The sequence below is a fragment of the Antedon bifida genome, chromosome 11, assembly GCF_963402885.1.
Source record: "Antedon bifida chromosome 11, ecAntBifi1.1, whole genome shotgun sequence".
In the NCBI taxonomy this organism is placed as follows: domain Eukaryota; kingdom Metazoa; phylum Echinodermata; class Crinoidea; order Comatulida; family Antedonidae; genus Antedon; species Antedon bifida.
This window is the reverse complement of record NC_136236.1, coordinates 5,010,863-5,025,331: the sequence shown is the minus strand read 5'-3', so window position 1 is coordinate 5,025,331 and position 14,469 is coordinate 5,010,863. Positions and strand designations below refer to the sequence as shown.

The 14,469-nt window shown below is 35.4% G+C and overlaps 2 protein-coding genes across 3 annotated transcripts in view; one reads left to right on the top strand and one right to left on the bottom strand.

Moving 5' to 3' along the window:
* LOC144856363 (uncharacterized) overlaps positions 1-14,469 on the top strand; it is a 116,044-nt gene that overhangs the window by 72,612 nt on the left and 28,963 nt on the right. For both annotated transcript variants that reach the window (XM_078714355.1, XM_078714356.1), the window contains one exon: positions 9,908-10,001. In XM_078714355.1, the coding sequence (XP_078570481.1) occupies positions 9,981-10,001 (21 nt within the window). In that variant the 5' untranslated portion in view covers positions 9,908-9,980. The remainder of the gene's footprint in view (positions 1-9,907; positions 10,002-14,469) is intronic.
* Positions 63-13,581, bottom strand: LOC144856372 (uncharacterized). The gene is made up of 3 exons (XM_078714372.1): positions 13,033-13,581; positions 862-2,169; positions 63-467 (listed from the first exon to the last, which is right to left on the bottom strand). Exon 2 carries the CDS (start codon positions 2,029-2,031, stop codon positions 910-912), a length of 1,122 nt encoding a protein of 373 aa, XP_078570498.1. The 5' UTR covers positions 2,032-2,169; positions 13,033-13,581; the 3' UTR covers positions 63-467; positions 862-909.

Genomic DNA, 14,469 nt, shown 5'->3' with positions numbered 1-14,469 from the left:
AGTTAATGTATAGGTCTATGTTTTAACTAAGGAGTAAATTAATTACACCTAAATTAATTATCCAGGTCACGAATCCTCTTTAACAAAATGCATTGAGAATTATTAGAAGCATTTTTTTCACTCCATTCTACAAGTCGACGTATTCATAGTCTGATACTAATTATTATCAATGATTTCTTTTTGCGGTGACCTTCCTCTGACAACAGAACTCGTTTTTAATTGAGGCGTAATAATAGTGTAGCATTCTCATATGTTGTATATCCTCCATTGTTGTATCTGAACATAACTCTTTATCGATATTGTTCGTATATAAAACTGAAAAACTGCTTTTAAAATTCTTCGCGTAATTAATTTTTTCGACAAGCGTTATTCCACAACGTTACTCCTTTGGCTTTCTTTCAGTTCGAATAATTCATCACTTGTGATTGGTCAACTCACTTACGTTGCGTTACGTCCTTGTGTTGCGTCTCTAGTGAGAGAGAGCAATATTCATTTATTTGTATATTTTAATTTATTAACATAAGAACATTTGTTCGAATGTAATGTAAATTTGCTAATGTACCTGTTGCGTAGCCTTAAACGTCACATTTGTTTATCATCGTAAAATGATATGCAAGAAGATTTCATCACATTAAGCAACCAAAATAATTCCGACGTCATCAATTATCAATATGAATTAGGAATAAATATTCTTCTCAGACTGGAAATGACATAGGTGGTATAGCCTGAAGGCTTACTCGTCAAATACATAGAATATGTTTGGTGGGTAGTGATTTCTCAAGCAGCAGAATAAATAAGATGAAATGTATCAATATTATTATTAAGGTTTGCATGGTAGAAGTGCTATCCACTTGAGCAGACCTTAGACTTGCGTTTACACGGTGTACTGCAAACAATACTTATGTATCATCAATGGAAAGACGGTTTCTTAACAATAAAACATTCTAAATCGTGACCGTTCTCCCAGTGCGCTCTTTGACATGCTTCATTGCAATATCGACACAGCATGCACCTCGAGCAAACTTTTAAGTGATTATTCCTATCTTCGGCTTTTCCACAATCATTCCACGAGCACCAATGCACCATTTTAATAGTAGGGTTTCTATATATCAACCTGTCCCTTTTAGTTCCTGGAAAACCAATAGGATAAAAACGTTTATAGCATCCTTTGGCTCGTCTTAAATTTTCTCCTATTCGCGCAATAAGTTCAGCAATGTGTATACCCGACTTCAAAGTCGGGTCGATAGCAACAATATACGCCCATATACCGCTTGCGGCTCGCATTACTCGACAGTCGTTTAGAGACGTTACCGCCACGCTGTTTCCACTCTCTGCGATGCAGTCAATGATTTTTAAACAAATCTCGGCTACAAATATATTCTTTGTTGTTGTCACCAGTTTTGTTATGGTATTCACAAGCCCGGAATGGCATGATACAGCGATGTGCTGAGGGTCATTTGTGAAAGCTAAGGCGTTGTGAAGAAGCGCGAGAGCAGACACCATTATCGCCTGCGTACGGTTATAACCGATATCGCTTGTCGGTGAATCTAGGTCCGTCGACGCTGCTGGCTCGGTTTCTTTTTGCAAATGCAAACAATTCAGACAGATTTCGTTTAGTACTGGAAATAGTTCGCTATCCATGTAACAGAGACGCCTCGAAACAGGTTTATACAGACTAGACATCCATAGAAGACGAAGAACATTATCAATTTTAAGATCGTCTGGTGAGAACTGTGATCCGCGACTCACGAGGTACTGCGTACTGTACTGCAGAACCTTTTCAGACAAACGTTGAACAATTTGGCAGTATCTAATCATATTAACCGTCGCTAGTTCATCCATGGCGTCCAGTAATTGCAGTAACTGCCACTGGTCCTCCATACTTGCTGATCGCAGGTGGCGGGCAAAGTTACGCACATGCGCGTCAACTTCACCAGACAGTAGAGCTGCTAACGTTTGCTCGTGCAGGAACGACGGTCGAATGCCTGATATCGGCGTCGTACATGTACTGTTAGTGTCAGCTGAGGCCATAGCACTGTTTCCACGCGGTAAATAGCCATTGGCAGCCTAGGCTGCTCACACGTTTAAACAGAATTCGTATTGTAAAGCTGAATGACCATCCTATGAAAAATTGTTTATTGAGTGTTTGCTTTCGTCAGCGCCGAGCACCTGAAATAAAAAATAAATAATTGTTACATCACGTTTCATGGTTTCCTTAGTTACTAGTTTCACGTTCCAGAACCGTGTCACTGCTGACTATTACCCTTAACAATGTAGCAGACTTATTTTACGTTTAGGTATGTTTCGTAAACAATGTTGTCCCCGATTACTGTCACTCTAATTCTTTTCTATAAATTAAGATTTATTATTAAGATTATTTATTGGCGTATTGGCAGGATAAATAATCAGAATAGGATTTTTCGAATGCCTGCAATTGCGGCCTTGAATAATTGATTAGGCCTGGTTCTCATTCCATGCTGCGCATCTGCGCAAATGCGTATGATGCGCGAATTTTCAACGGCTGTATTATAGAACAGTAGTTGAAGCATTAAGCGCTGTCTACATACTATCAAACTTTATGTGACAAAAATATATGAACACGATGACGTCATATCACTACCATATTTGGGCACATAACACTTTTTTTGTCAAACTAGTTTGATAGTGTAGACAGGGCTTTAGAGGCATCTGAAACTCGAGCCGTGTTCCCACTAGGACGCAATTATAATCCATCGCGTCCTTGCGTTGCGTCTTATGCTTGGTTCCCACTACAGACGCAACACAAGGACGTAAATCAACGTAAATGAGTCGACCTATCACAAGCGATAGGATTCGAACTGTCGCTTGTCATTGGTCAACACGCTTGCGTTGCGTTTACGTCCTTGTGTTGTTGCGTCTTAGTGTGAACCAAGCTTTAGTGGCAACCAAGCTGTAATAATGTATCTTTCTCTAGTCTACATGCATTATATGTCGGTTTGTCTGTTGGGCCTAATAGGTTAATGACTTCTTCATAATAAAACGAATCTAATAAACGTGTCATATTGATACGTAATATCATAACCACATCATTACTCAACATAAATATTTATGTTTAAAATAAATATGCCATGTGACGAGAAGTGCTCAGAGGGAACAATGTTTATCGGTGATTGAGTTAATTGCTACAAACAAGCAACACATAATGTTAGGTCCATCTATAGATCTGAGTACATGTATAAATCCGATTTTTTCTATAGATCCGAGTCCATGTATAGATCAGATTTTTTTCTATAGATCCGAGTCCATGTATAGATCCCATTTTTCTATATATCTGAGTCCATGTATAGACCCGATTTTGTCTATAGATCCGAGTCCATGTATTGATCCCATTTTTTTTTTTATCCGAGTCCATGTATAGATCAGATTTCTCTATAGATCCGAGTCCATGTATAGATCCGATTTTTTCTATAGATCCGAGTCCATGTATAGATCCGATATTTTCTATAGATCCGAGTCAATGTATAGATCCGATTTTTTCTATAGATCCGAGTCCATAGGTCCGTGTCCAATAGATCCGAGACATTTTGAAGTTATGTTAGCTTTGTTGGAGATAGATACGTTGAGCACAACAAGGACGTAAGCGCAACGCAATTGAGTTGACCAATCACAGGCGATGTTCGGATGGTAGATCTTTTCGTGATTGGTCAAATTACGATACGTCATTTGAGTTGTGTCATATTGGGAACCCAACCTCATGGCCTATTGTATACGTGTTCGTGCTAATGTTTCTCCTATGTATAGCAACCATAGTTACAGTACAGAGTTTTATTGCCTGTCATTTTTTTCTGACGTCTCGTCGTGAAAAACTGTCCCTTATTATTAGGCTATCAATTCGAGAATATTTCTAGATGTAATTTCCCCCGAAGGCGTGACGACAGACTAAAATGTCTGAGGAGACAATGCATACTACATCATACAATCAATAAAAGAAAGACAATTATACTACGTTGAAACATAGTACATCGTTTCCTCGTGAAATAAAATATTTTCTAATTATGTTTATGTCATAATAATACGTTACTGTATACAGTTTTCGAATACAAAGGGGATAGCTTTTAAGCTATTGCGACGGATATATAGATTGTTTTTGCATAGTTGTTTTTAATTTGGAGAATTTGGTATTTTACATAAAATAAGTGGAAGCGTGTAAGCTCAGGTGTTATCATCATTTTGAAATTGACCATAATCTTTAGGTACTATATATACATACTACTATACTGATTAAAGGCTTATTTCATTGTATTTATTGAACCGTTTTCAATCCTGCCGTTAAATTTTATACAACAATGACTGTGTTTTGATATATTTAAACGAATTTAGGTCGAAGTAAGCAACTATTTTGTTGAGGTCTTCCACCTTAGTTCACTACCTTAAAAGAAACGTCAATTAAAGATGTATGGTCCCCCTGAAAAAATAAATATTAAAAATATTTTCGTTGAATATGCCATTGTAATGTCAGATAATAGTTTTTCACTTTGACCAAAAATTAGATCGGCAAAAAAAAGTATTTACCTGAAAAAAACTGTAATTTAGCCTAAAGCAAAAATAGTCAAATTGGCTGCCAGCCAATGAATTTTTTGGTTGATTTAACCTATTTATTTTTTCATTCTATAAGTAAAAAAGGATTTGTGTTCGGCTTTTTTCTACGGAAGTGATTAACTTGATTAAAACTACGGGATAACCTATTCAAAGTCTCATTTTATTAATCTTCATTTATCATGTTGTGGTGGGGTGGGCAATGCATCTTTAATCATACTATAATGTTCTTTTGTGCCCCAAAGGCTTCAAACCCGCAAATGGCAATTGACACCACATTTGCTGTTTTAGTTCCTTTTCATTTTTTGCCGTTCCTTCCTTTTTCCTTCCTTCTATATATATTATCTATGGAATGCGATATTTGTAGAATAACAATTTGTTTCATATTTGAAAAAGTTCGTAGACCCTCTAGACAGTTCAGCGGATTAACCAGACTAATGCTCAACATAATCATTATGCTTTTCTACTAATATTCATACACAGTCAGTCGGCGTCTATGATGGTTAATTAAATGTATGCGCTTGAGGCGTTCCACAGAGCTACATTATGCGTGCCATACTTTTCTCGTGTTAGTTATTCCCATATACAGTTCAAGTATACTTGTATCAGTAAAAAGTTAGCAAATATGAGGACTTCAAGTCCCCAATGAATCAATTCAACACTTAAAGCAATATCGTGAAGATGAAGCCTAAATTTGCCTTTTTAGCGATCATAGCAATATTCCAAACTTTAATCAAGCCGAAATCTTGCTTCCCACTTGGGGTAGAACTTAACGTATAGGCAACGCAATCAATTTGACCAATCATGCCGCGATGTAGCACCCGAACTATCAATTGTGAATGGTCGGCTCACTTGCGTTGCGCTTACGTCATCATTGTGATGCGGCCAAGTGGCAACTGTGCTCAACGTATCTTGCGTTGCGCCTACGTCGTTGCGTTGCGTCCAAACTTAACTATCAAGTTGTGCTTCTGCGACTAACGAAACAACAATTATAGTAAGTAGAAATGAGAGAATCTAGATCTACAACATGTGTTTTTATTAAGAAATAGAGCATGAAAATATTAAGTGCGAATTAATTAAAGGTTAGTATACTAGCGTAACTATTTTTGTAAGTAATCACCACTAATACATCCATTTGTTTTAGTTTACATTAATAATGTCTTAGGAAATGTCAACTCTGTTTGTAGCATTAGCATGTAAAGCTACTGTATATTTTCATAACAAAAACAGCTGCGATAAAGTTTAGCTTATAGAGATTGGTTCCCACTAGGGCGACACGCAAAGAGTAAGCGCAACGTAAGTCAATTCGCTTACGTCCTTTCGTTGCGTCCTAGTGGGAACCAAGCTTTAGTTGACCAATCACAAGTGACAGTTCGGATGATCTATCGCGTCAACTTTGGTCAAATTACTTGCGGTTATGTTACGTGATGGTGGAAGCGAGATAGTTACCTGCGATCTCATAGATAAACCAAATTAGATTTAAAAAAAGATTTAGAAGAAAAAATTGTAGACTTTAGCACAATAACAAACCATCCTGCCAAAACCAGACAAATATGGAAAACAAATCGCAGAGAATGTAATCATTCATGCATTTCCTTTATTTCGGATCATCCATAAAACATACAAAACAAAAAGAGACAACATTTCACCAGCAACAACAATATCAACTTCCACAAAAACAACTTATACAATATCTTAAAATATCAATTTGCACCAACGCTGATGTAGGTTGGATTGTGGAAGTACATTTTAATCTTACAACTGTCATGAATTATGTTCTTAAAAATATATGAAGATATGTTCTTCCAATATCCTTAGAATGATAATGTCTGAAAACGTTTCAAAAGAGGAGAAAAAGAGGATGCGTTAAGTTAATGATATCACACCTATTTATGATAATAATGTATTATAAGCCACTCTTGGAAGAAAATGCAAATTTAAAACAGTACCTTTGGAAAAAATCAATATCTAAAATCTGTCAGAATTTCAGATAAACGACAATTTTCTAAAGCTCTGTCTACACTATCAAACTAGTTGGACAAAAGAAAAGTGTGATGTGCCCTAATACAGTGATATGCCCAAATATGGTAGACATCATCGTGTCCACATGGGCACATCACATTTTCTATCACTTAAAGTTTGATAGTGTAGACAGAGCTTAAGGCAGTAAAAACTCCATGGATTGTTTCACGTATACTTCTGATTACTTTAATGCTTTTTGCATTAGGTCAGAGATTCTAACAATTTATATCTTTTAATACATACTATTACCTGTGCAGTGCAAAGGTCATTACAAAGATTTTTTTGTACAACAGTTTCGTAAATAATATAATTACATTTCCAAGAATGTCAAATTAAATAATTTACAATCAACACAGGATTTATAATCATTGCTTGAAGATAGGAATTACAATGTTGAACATTCTGGTTCATGATTTGTCATATATCATGATTTGGATATTCTAAATTTGCAAGTGCATTTGAAAATGTAAAATAAATGTATGTTATTCAAATTTATGTATATGAAATGAACAACATATTCAAAGTTCGATTAAAAAAGAGCATTGCAATATAAAGGCTAAACAATTCTAGAAAAAATAAATTTTATTAATTATAATAAATATATTTAATTATTATTATAATAGAAGTTTCTCTAGGGTTAAAGGTCAAAAACGATATTAGAAAGGCGTAACAGATTTCCTTATATGAACAAGTGATTGTTGTGCAAAGTAAATGCCTCAAACCCATGCTTAGAGATGCCTTTAGATATTCATCTAGACTTTCCCCAAGTATGTGTTTTATTGTCTTTTTTCATGTTAGTCCACCAGCTAGTAGTATACGTATGAAACGCCATATGTGCCAAAATATTTATCTTTTTATTAATATTAAGTTAAAACTCCGTCTGGAACTCAGACTAATATTCCTCTTGCAATTAAGAAAAAATAAAAACAAAGAGCAAATTACCCGAGTAAATAACAAACCTGAACAGAGCCTAGTCAGTTTGGCGGTTGGTCTACAAAGTCCTTCACTTTCATCATTGTTACACAATTACAGTATATTTATACGCGTTTTCAATTTCTTAAACCGTGCAACAATAATCTCCATTATATAAAAGTGCGTACTTAAAATATGCAGTGCTTAATCCGACAGCGAGGCATTGCATTAGGTAAGTTATTAAAGCAGCGTAAAGGTTGTGATTCGCAATATTGATAATTCGATATTCTAAGCCCATCAATTATTACTACTGTTATGAAATATTTATCAACAATCCTTCAGAAATGCAATATTCAGGTGGAGGCATTATGCATAATAAGGGGTGATGAAGTCAGCCTGCAAAATCGCCTGATCGTGAAAAATATTCGAAGATCCTATAGGCCTACAAAACATTTCATAATATACATTCACGAAGGAATTAATTTATAATTTCTGTCTGTCACCAATGTCAATCTATAGGTGTCATTATTTTCTCGTATCAGACGATTTCTTAGATACAGCGTACATCATGCATGTAATTTCAAAGTTGAATTTTGCGCCAAATGTTAGATACGGTAGTTCACGTGATTTCTCCATACGATAATAAACTGTAGATATAGAATCGAGAAAGGAAAAACAACTTATGATAACATACGGGGTATTTAATAACACAGCTGGTCATCACATGCGATAATAAAGTGCGCCTTGCGCGATTCACCCATCAATTCCACAGTATAATCTCACGTTGTACTAAGCCTTTTTTTAAACATGTAAGTTTCTTATAAGAAACATTAGGATCCAGGCAATGCAACCTTTATTGGTAAAATCATGAATCGGCGGCCGGTCAGCCTATAAATAATAATAATAAAGCATAAGACAAAAAGCATGATTCCAACTTGGACGCAATGCAACGATGTAGGCGCAACGCAAGTCAGTTGACCAATCACAAGCGACAGAGAGATGATCCATATCGTCGTGATTGGTCAACTTGTAGTACGCTTGCGGAATAGGGATCAAGAGAGATTTCCGTTTTCCTGAAAATGTTGGCAACCGCCCTTTAAAAAACTAATTTGCAGTTCTGATTACAATGTTTAAAATTGATTACCGCTTCTTAATTAATTGACCTAAAAAGGTAAACATGTAATGGTGTTATTTGGAAAAAGTAAACACAGTTAATGAACACACTAATGCTATGTCTATAAATGTATTTATTCGACAAATCTCGTGGCATAATTAATACCAGTGCATCGTCACAGATAATATTTAAACAATTAATTAGTGAATAGATTAATTGGTTTTTGCAAGGTGTTGATTTATTCTGCTTTGATGGTTTTGAAGAATGGTTACTTTTCAGTCGCATGCAAAACGCGACTCTACAGCTCACTATGTCAGTCGGATGGTCGGTCGGTTGGTCGGTCGGTAAACACTAACTCAAATTTGAGCACGCGACTGCAACCATGTATATGGCCTTGTTTTAGTTGAAACAAATAAATAAATCATCTTTATCGTCTTAATCTAATCATTTTCATTGTTATCATCCCTATCATTTATTTTCAACATTATTATTATCATAATATTCTCATCATTATTCTTGTCTTTATCAGAATCTCTATAAAAGAGACACTTATAAAGATAGGGGTTCCGTTTACGCGCGAAATACCGGTATGGTGTCCCCTAAATAGAGGGTGTACGATAGAAGGGATTCTGCTGTAATTTTCTCTTCAAATTTTTCTTTCTTTTTTTGTATTTATCATGGTGTTTTATTAATTTTGTAATATCACGAACTTGTGTAAAAACAATAAATGTTGATTGAACGATATGTGCTGTACATCAGTCTCGTGAATAAATAAAGCATCTATCAAAAAATGAATAAATTTCATCATTACTTATACTCGTCAATTGGACGCGGTATAACAATGTACTGATGTTATCAATTTAGCATCAACATTGTTATACATTATCATTTGTATTGTAATTTATTTTGATGGAAATTAAAAATGAGTTGCCAATTTACACAGGCGAGCGGTAACGGTAAGCGGAAAACCACGTATAGCTTGTCCCACGTAGAATCTGTCTCTATCCTGAGTGAAAGTCACCCGTCCACTCATTGTGTGTAAATGCAGGTTTATAAGGAATAACATAGATTCTATGTTTTATCACCGTTACAGCTTGTCTGTGTAAATTGGCCTTTAGTCGAGTTTGGAAACATTTATCTTGCATTGTTATCCAAACTGTCGCCATTTTGAAGTTGTTAGACAGTATTAGGTTAGGTATATAGGCAAAAAGTAACGGCGACACATGATTGCATATATTCTAATCGAAAATGATAATATTGATAATGTTGTTGTTACTCTTATAGGTATTCTGCGACTCGGCAAAAGTAATCAATGTTGTTTATACGATCGAAACGAAAATTACAATAACCAGAAGATATGCAGAATAACAGTTCTTTGGTAAATTTCTTTCACTTCTTGAACTTCCGCCATATAGTGTTCAGAAATGAATGATAACATGTATAATTACAATACTTGTCAAGTGTCGATGTGGGTTGGGTACAGGCCTGGGGTGGGGAGAGGTATATGTTTATTAAAAAACAATCTAACAAAGGATGCTGAGCATGAGATCAAATTGTTTATCTGTGGCTTCGACACGATCAGTACAGTATTGTGGTATTTGTCGCAGCCAGACATAATATCAAAGGACTGTTACGAGTTCCTATATTGACATGGCGAGCTGCTGTTAGATTGCTTTAGTTTATTTAACAACGTGGTACAGTAGAACCCCTCTTTTGTGACACCACTTTTAAAAGGACGCAGGGGTCACCTCAACTTTACCGTGAAACGAACGAGAGGGAGGGAGATATACAGTATAATACTATACGGACTAGGCCTACCCCTAATTCAAGGGACAACTCTATTAGGGGACAGTTGGGTCCCGATGGTTTCCCATTAATTGTACAACACACGGGGCGCAATATTGTTTCATGGTGTGCCTCGTGTGTGTAAACTCAAGAGTTTTTCTAGGCGATGTAAAAGGGGTGTATACAATAGGTGATGTTACACACACGGGCTTCCAATTTAGTTAAGTTTCCTCAGTGTGTTTTTCTCAAATTGCTCGAAGGTTCTATCTGCTAAACAGTCATTGTTGATTTCACTATGCAGAGTGACAACAATGATCAATGCTACAAAAGGTTAAATGGAAGGCGTGACCTTACATTCGGAAGATATAATTAATTGACGCAATAAATTAATCGTCACTACACAATTAATCAAGACACTATATCTATTAATAATTGGTAAAGTCAAAATAAAAGTGGGTCAACTTTAATATTATATGTCGCAGTACATGGTTCTTTATAATTTTAAGATATTTTGACAAACGATATCGGAAAATGTCTGCGTTAACAAAGCATTTTTAATGAACTTGAAAATGGCTATTCCTCCCTCCAGTTGGGTAATTGTTTATGGGCGTCCGTGCGTATAGTAAAGATCGATAAACATGACTTCATTACAACATGATATGAATGAGACTGCTTGCTATTCACACGGAATGGATACTCTCTATTATTATTCCTATGTTACATAAGCAATACAACGAGATGTGTTGTTCCGTTTCAATCTCCATCGTGAATCCTCCACCAAATATGGTAGTGATATGCCCAAACATGGTAGTGATATGACATCATCATGTCCATATATGGGCACATCACATTTTTTGTCACATAAAGTTTAATAGTGTAGACAGAGCTTAAGGCCCAATATTGGTCCAAAGTATTATCGAAAGCACATAAGCAAAAATAGCGCTATAGAAAGAGGTAAATATAGGCCTACAAAGCCATAGCAATTAGGGACTCGATTTAAACATTCATCACTTCAAATGTTGGCATTTTAATTGTGGTTAATACAATATTTTTACTTTTTAATTTTGTTCTAGCAAAGAAAAGTCAAAATTCCAATTATGAACCAATAAATCTTCAATTCACCTTGAAATAATTACATGATGCAGTAATTGAAATATAGCGCGTACAACATAAAATTTGAAGCGCATGATACTATGAAGAAAAATCATAATGCAATATTTGTTTATACAGACAAAGCATTGGTTGATTGCATGCAATATAGGCCTACTTAACATTCCTTTCGTAATGCACTTTTTATCATGTATTGACAGCTATTAATACTGATATCGGGGGATATCGGAAAAAACAAAACAACCGAACGTGGCGAAACGGTAACAGAAGCTGACTTTTTGACGTAACATTATATTTTATCATCGACCGGCGAGAGCCCCTAGGGTCAATATCATCTCGAGTATTATCAATAATAGTACACTGCGAAAAGGTCTGAATACGCAATTGATTCGGCTATTCAGAATTATAAACATTATCGTGTTAATAAAACTATACTCATGTTTATTGTAAGGATTAATACTTTGTATCAAATGTATAGTAGACTGTAATCGATATTTACATGCCGTAGCATCTTTTATAGCTGAAAAACACGAGTTATTCGCGTGTATCTTTCAAGAGAACTCGAGAAACAGAGCACAGAAAGGCATCAATATTGATGCACCACGATAAAATCCTTTAGCTAAAAACACGAGTTACTCGCGTCTATTTTAAGCGAACTCGAGAAAGAGAGTGTTATAAATTGATATTGATGTACCATTGGTAAAATCCTTTAGCTAAATGCACGAGTTACTCGCGTGTATTTTTCAAGCGAACTCGAGAAAGAGAATGTATAAAGCAATCAATATTGATGTCCATTGGTAAAATCCTTTAGCTAAAAACACGAGTTACTCGCGTGTATTTTTCAAGCGAACTCGAGAAAGAGAGTGTATAAATTGATATTGATGTACCATTGGTAAAATCCTTAGCTAAAAACACGAGTTACTCGCGTGTATTTTTGAAGCGAACTCGAGAAAGAGAGTGTATAAATTGATTTTGATGTACCATTGGTAAAATCCTTTATCTGAAAACGCGGGTTACTCGCGTGTTTTTTTTTTCCAATGCGAAATTGCGAGAAAAAGTGACTGTAGAAAGCCAAGTCATGTTGATGCACCATCGGTAAATCCTTTATACAGCTGAAAACGCGAGTTGCTCGCGTGTATTTTCAAGTGAAATCCAGACCGAATGTAGATTAAAAACGATATTACACATTCCACCTGGTAATAGTATAACATAAATACATTCTATAAGATGAAAACACGAGTTACTGTCGTGTATCGTGAACTCAAGAAAGATAATCAACACAACTTTCATCCTGTCACCAACAATTGGCAGGTTCGAATCATATTACATGCGGGCATGTAATTATACACAAAATGCTATATGTATGATGAATAAAAAAAGTTCCTTTCATTTTGTTTTGAAGCAGAAGATCGTTCTAAATTTATATAATATTACTTATTAAATATTAATAATGCTATCAAGGATAATGGATAACATACTGTAGACGTAATCCGAAGTGAAGTATGACAACTTACCGTTGAATTGATTCCACACGTTTTCTCTATCTGTCATCCCTTCAAAAACATTTTCAATTTACGAGACCAGACGACAATTTGTAATCGCCTGCACTCTACCTGGACACAATAGGTTAATCCGGTGTTTATCAAGTGCCACAGAATAAAGGTTTTTTTTTCAGCAACAATCGTTTTCGTAAATTTCCTCTTTGTCAAGAATTGATTACAAAATTGTGCAACAGTATTAATTCCGAAAGGTTAGGCCTAATGTTGACGAGGATGCGATCGTGAAATGAGAACAGTGCCTATCAAGTCTCGTGGCGGTATTCCAGATATGTTTGGTATGTTTAGGCCTATACGAGCAAAGGCGAGTAGTGCCATCTCCGCATGAGTGTTGCCTGAAACGAGAGAACAGATGCAATGCATATAGATTAATTATTTCATAACCTCCTCGTTATTATTGTTAACGCCGATGCGAGCGAGTTTATTATGGAGTATATTGATTCTGTACCAACGTAAAGAAACTCGCTCGTGTGTATCTTATCGTGTAAACGAAAAGCGAACAGTAATCCTTACATGCTAAAGATAAGAATGAAACATCTATCGACTTTATTCCACGAGAGCTGCCGAGTAACACTTCGAGTACTCCCGAAGGATTCGTGGGCTTTATGGAAATGAGCTATGACGTCACTACCCGCTGGGACGCCAAGGTGATATCAGAAGTCATGTATTATCAATTTTAATTTTCATTCGTAAATTAAAATAATGAAAGTGTTTTAATAAAATCATAAATACGATAATACGCATTCAAAAAGATTATAAATTATGAAGCGCATACATATTAATACATGTTATGCAAATTAAAACGATTAAGGGTACTTAGCTACGATCATAGTAATTAAGAATACGATCTAGTGAATGCAAGAAGTAGGCAAATGGTTTACTGTGAAACATTTATTTTTGCGACCTAAGGCGTATTGTTGTTGATTTCAAAGTCTTCAATATTCGCGATAAAAAAATATTTTTAGATTAATATCAAGTATTGTTATGCACTGATTTGTGCGTTTATTTTCGCGAAATTTAGTATGAGAACAAAATTGAAGAGTCTGTAACCCAATTTATATTTTGCGGTTATTAATGCTATTTTGTAAAATCATCAACGTTTTGCGCGGTCTTTGATAATCACAGTAATTTCATGATTTGTAGCCTATACAAAGTATTATAGAACACGTTATAATCTTGAACTCTGTTTGTGATGCGGTGCGCAGATCTCACTTTTGCCAATTGTTGTCATGTTCCAATTTTATATATAAAAGGTGTTTGTTGTGTGTGTTTTGTTGTAAGTTTCACAGGGAAAATTTATTCAATAAAAGTATGCCCAAAGAAGGATTGTACGAAAACAAACGGTGCATGGGGTGAGGCCTAAATGTATTTCAGAAATCTGTAGGCTCTGTGTGA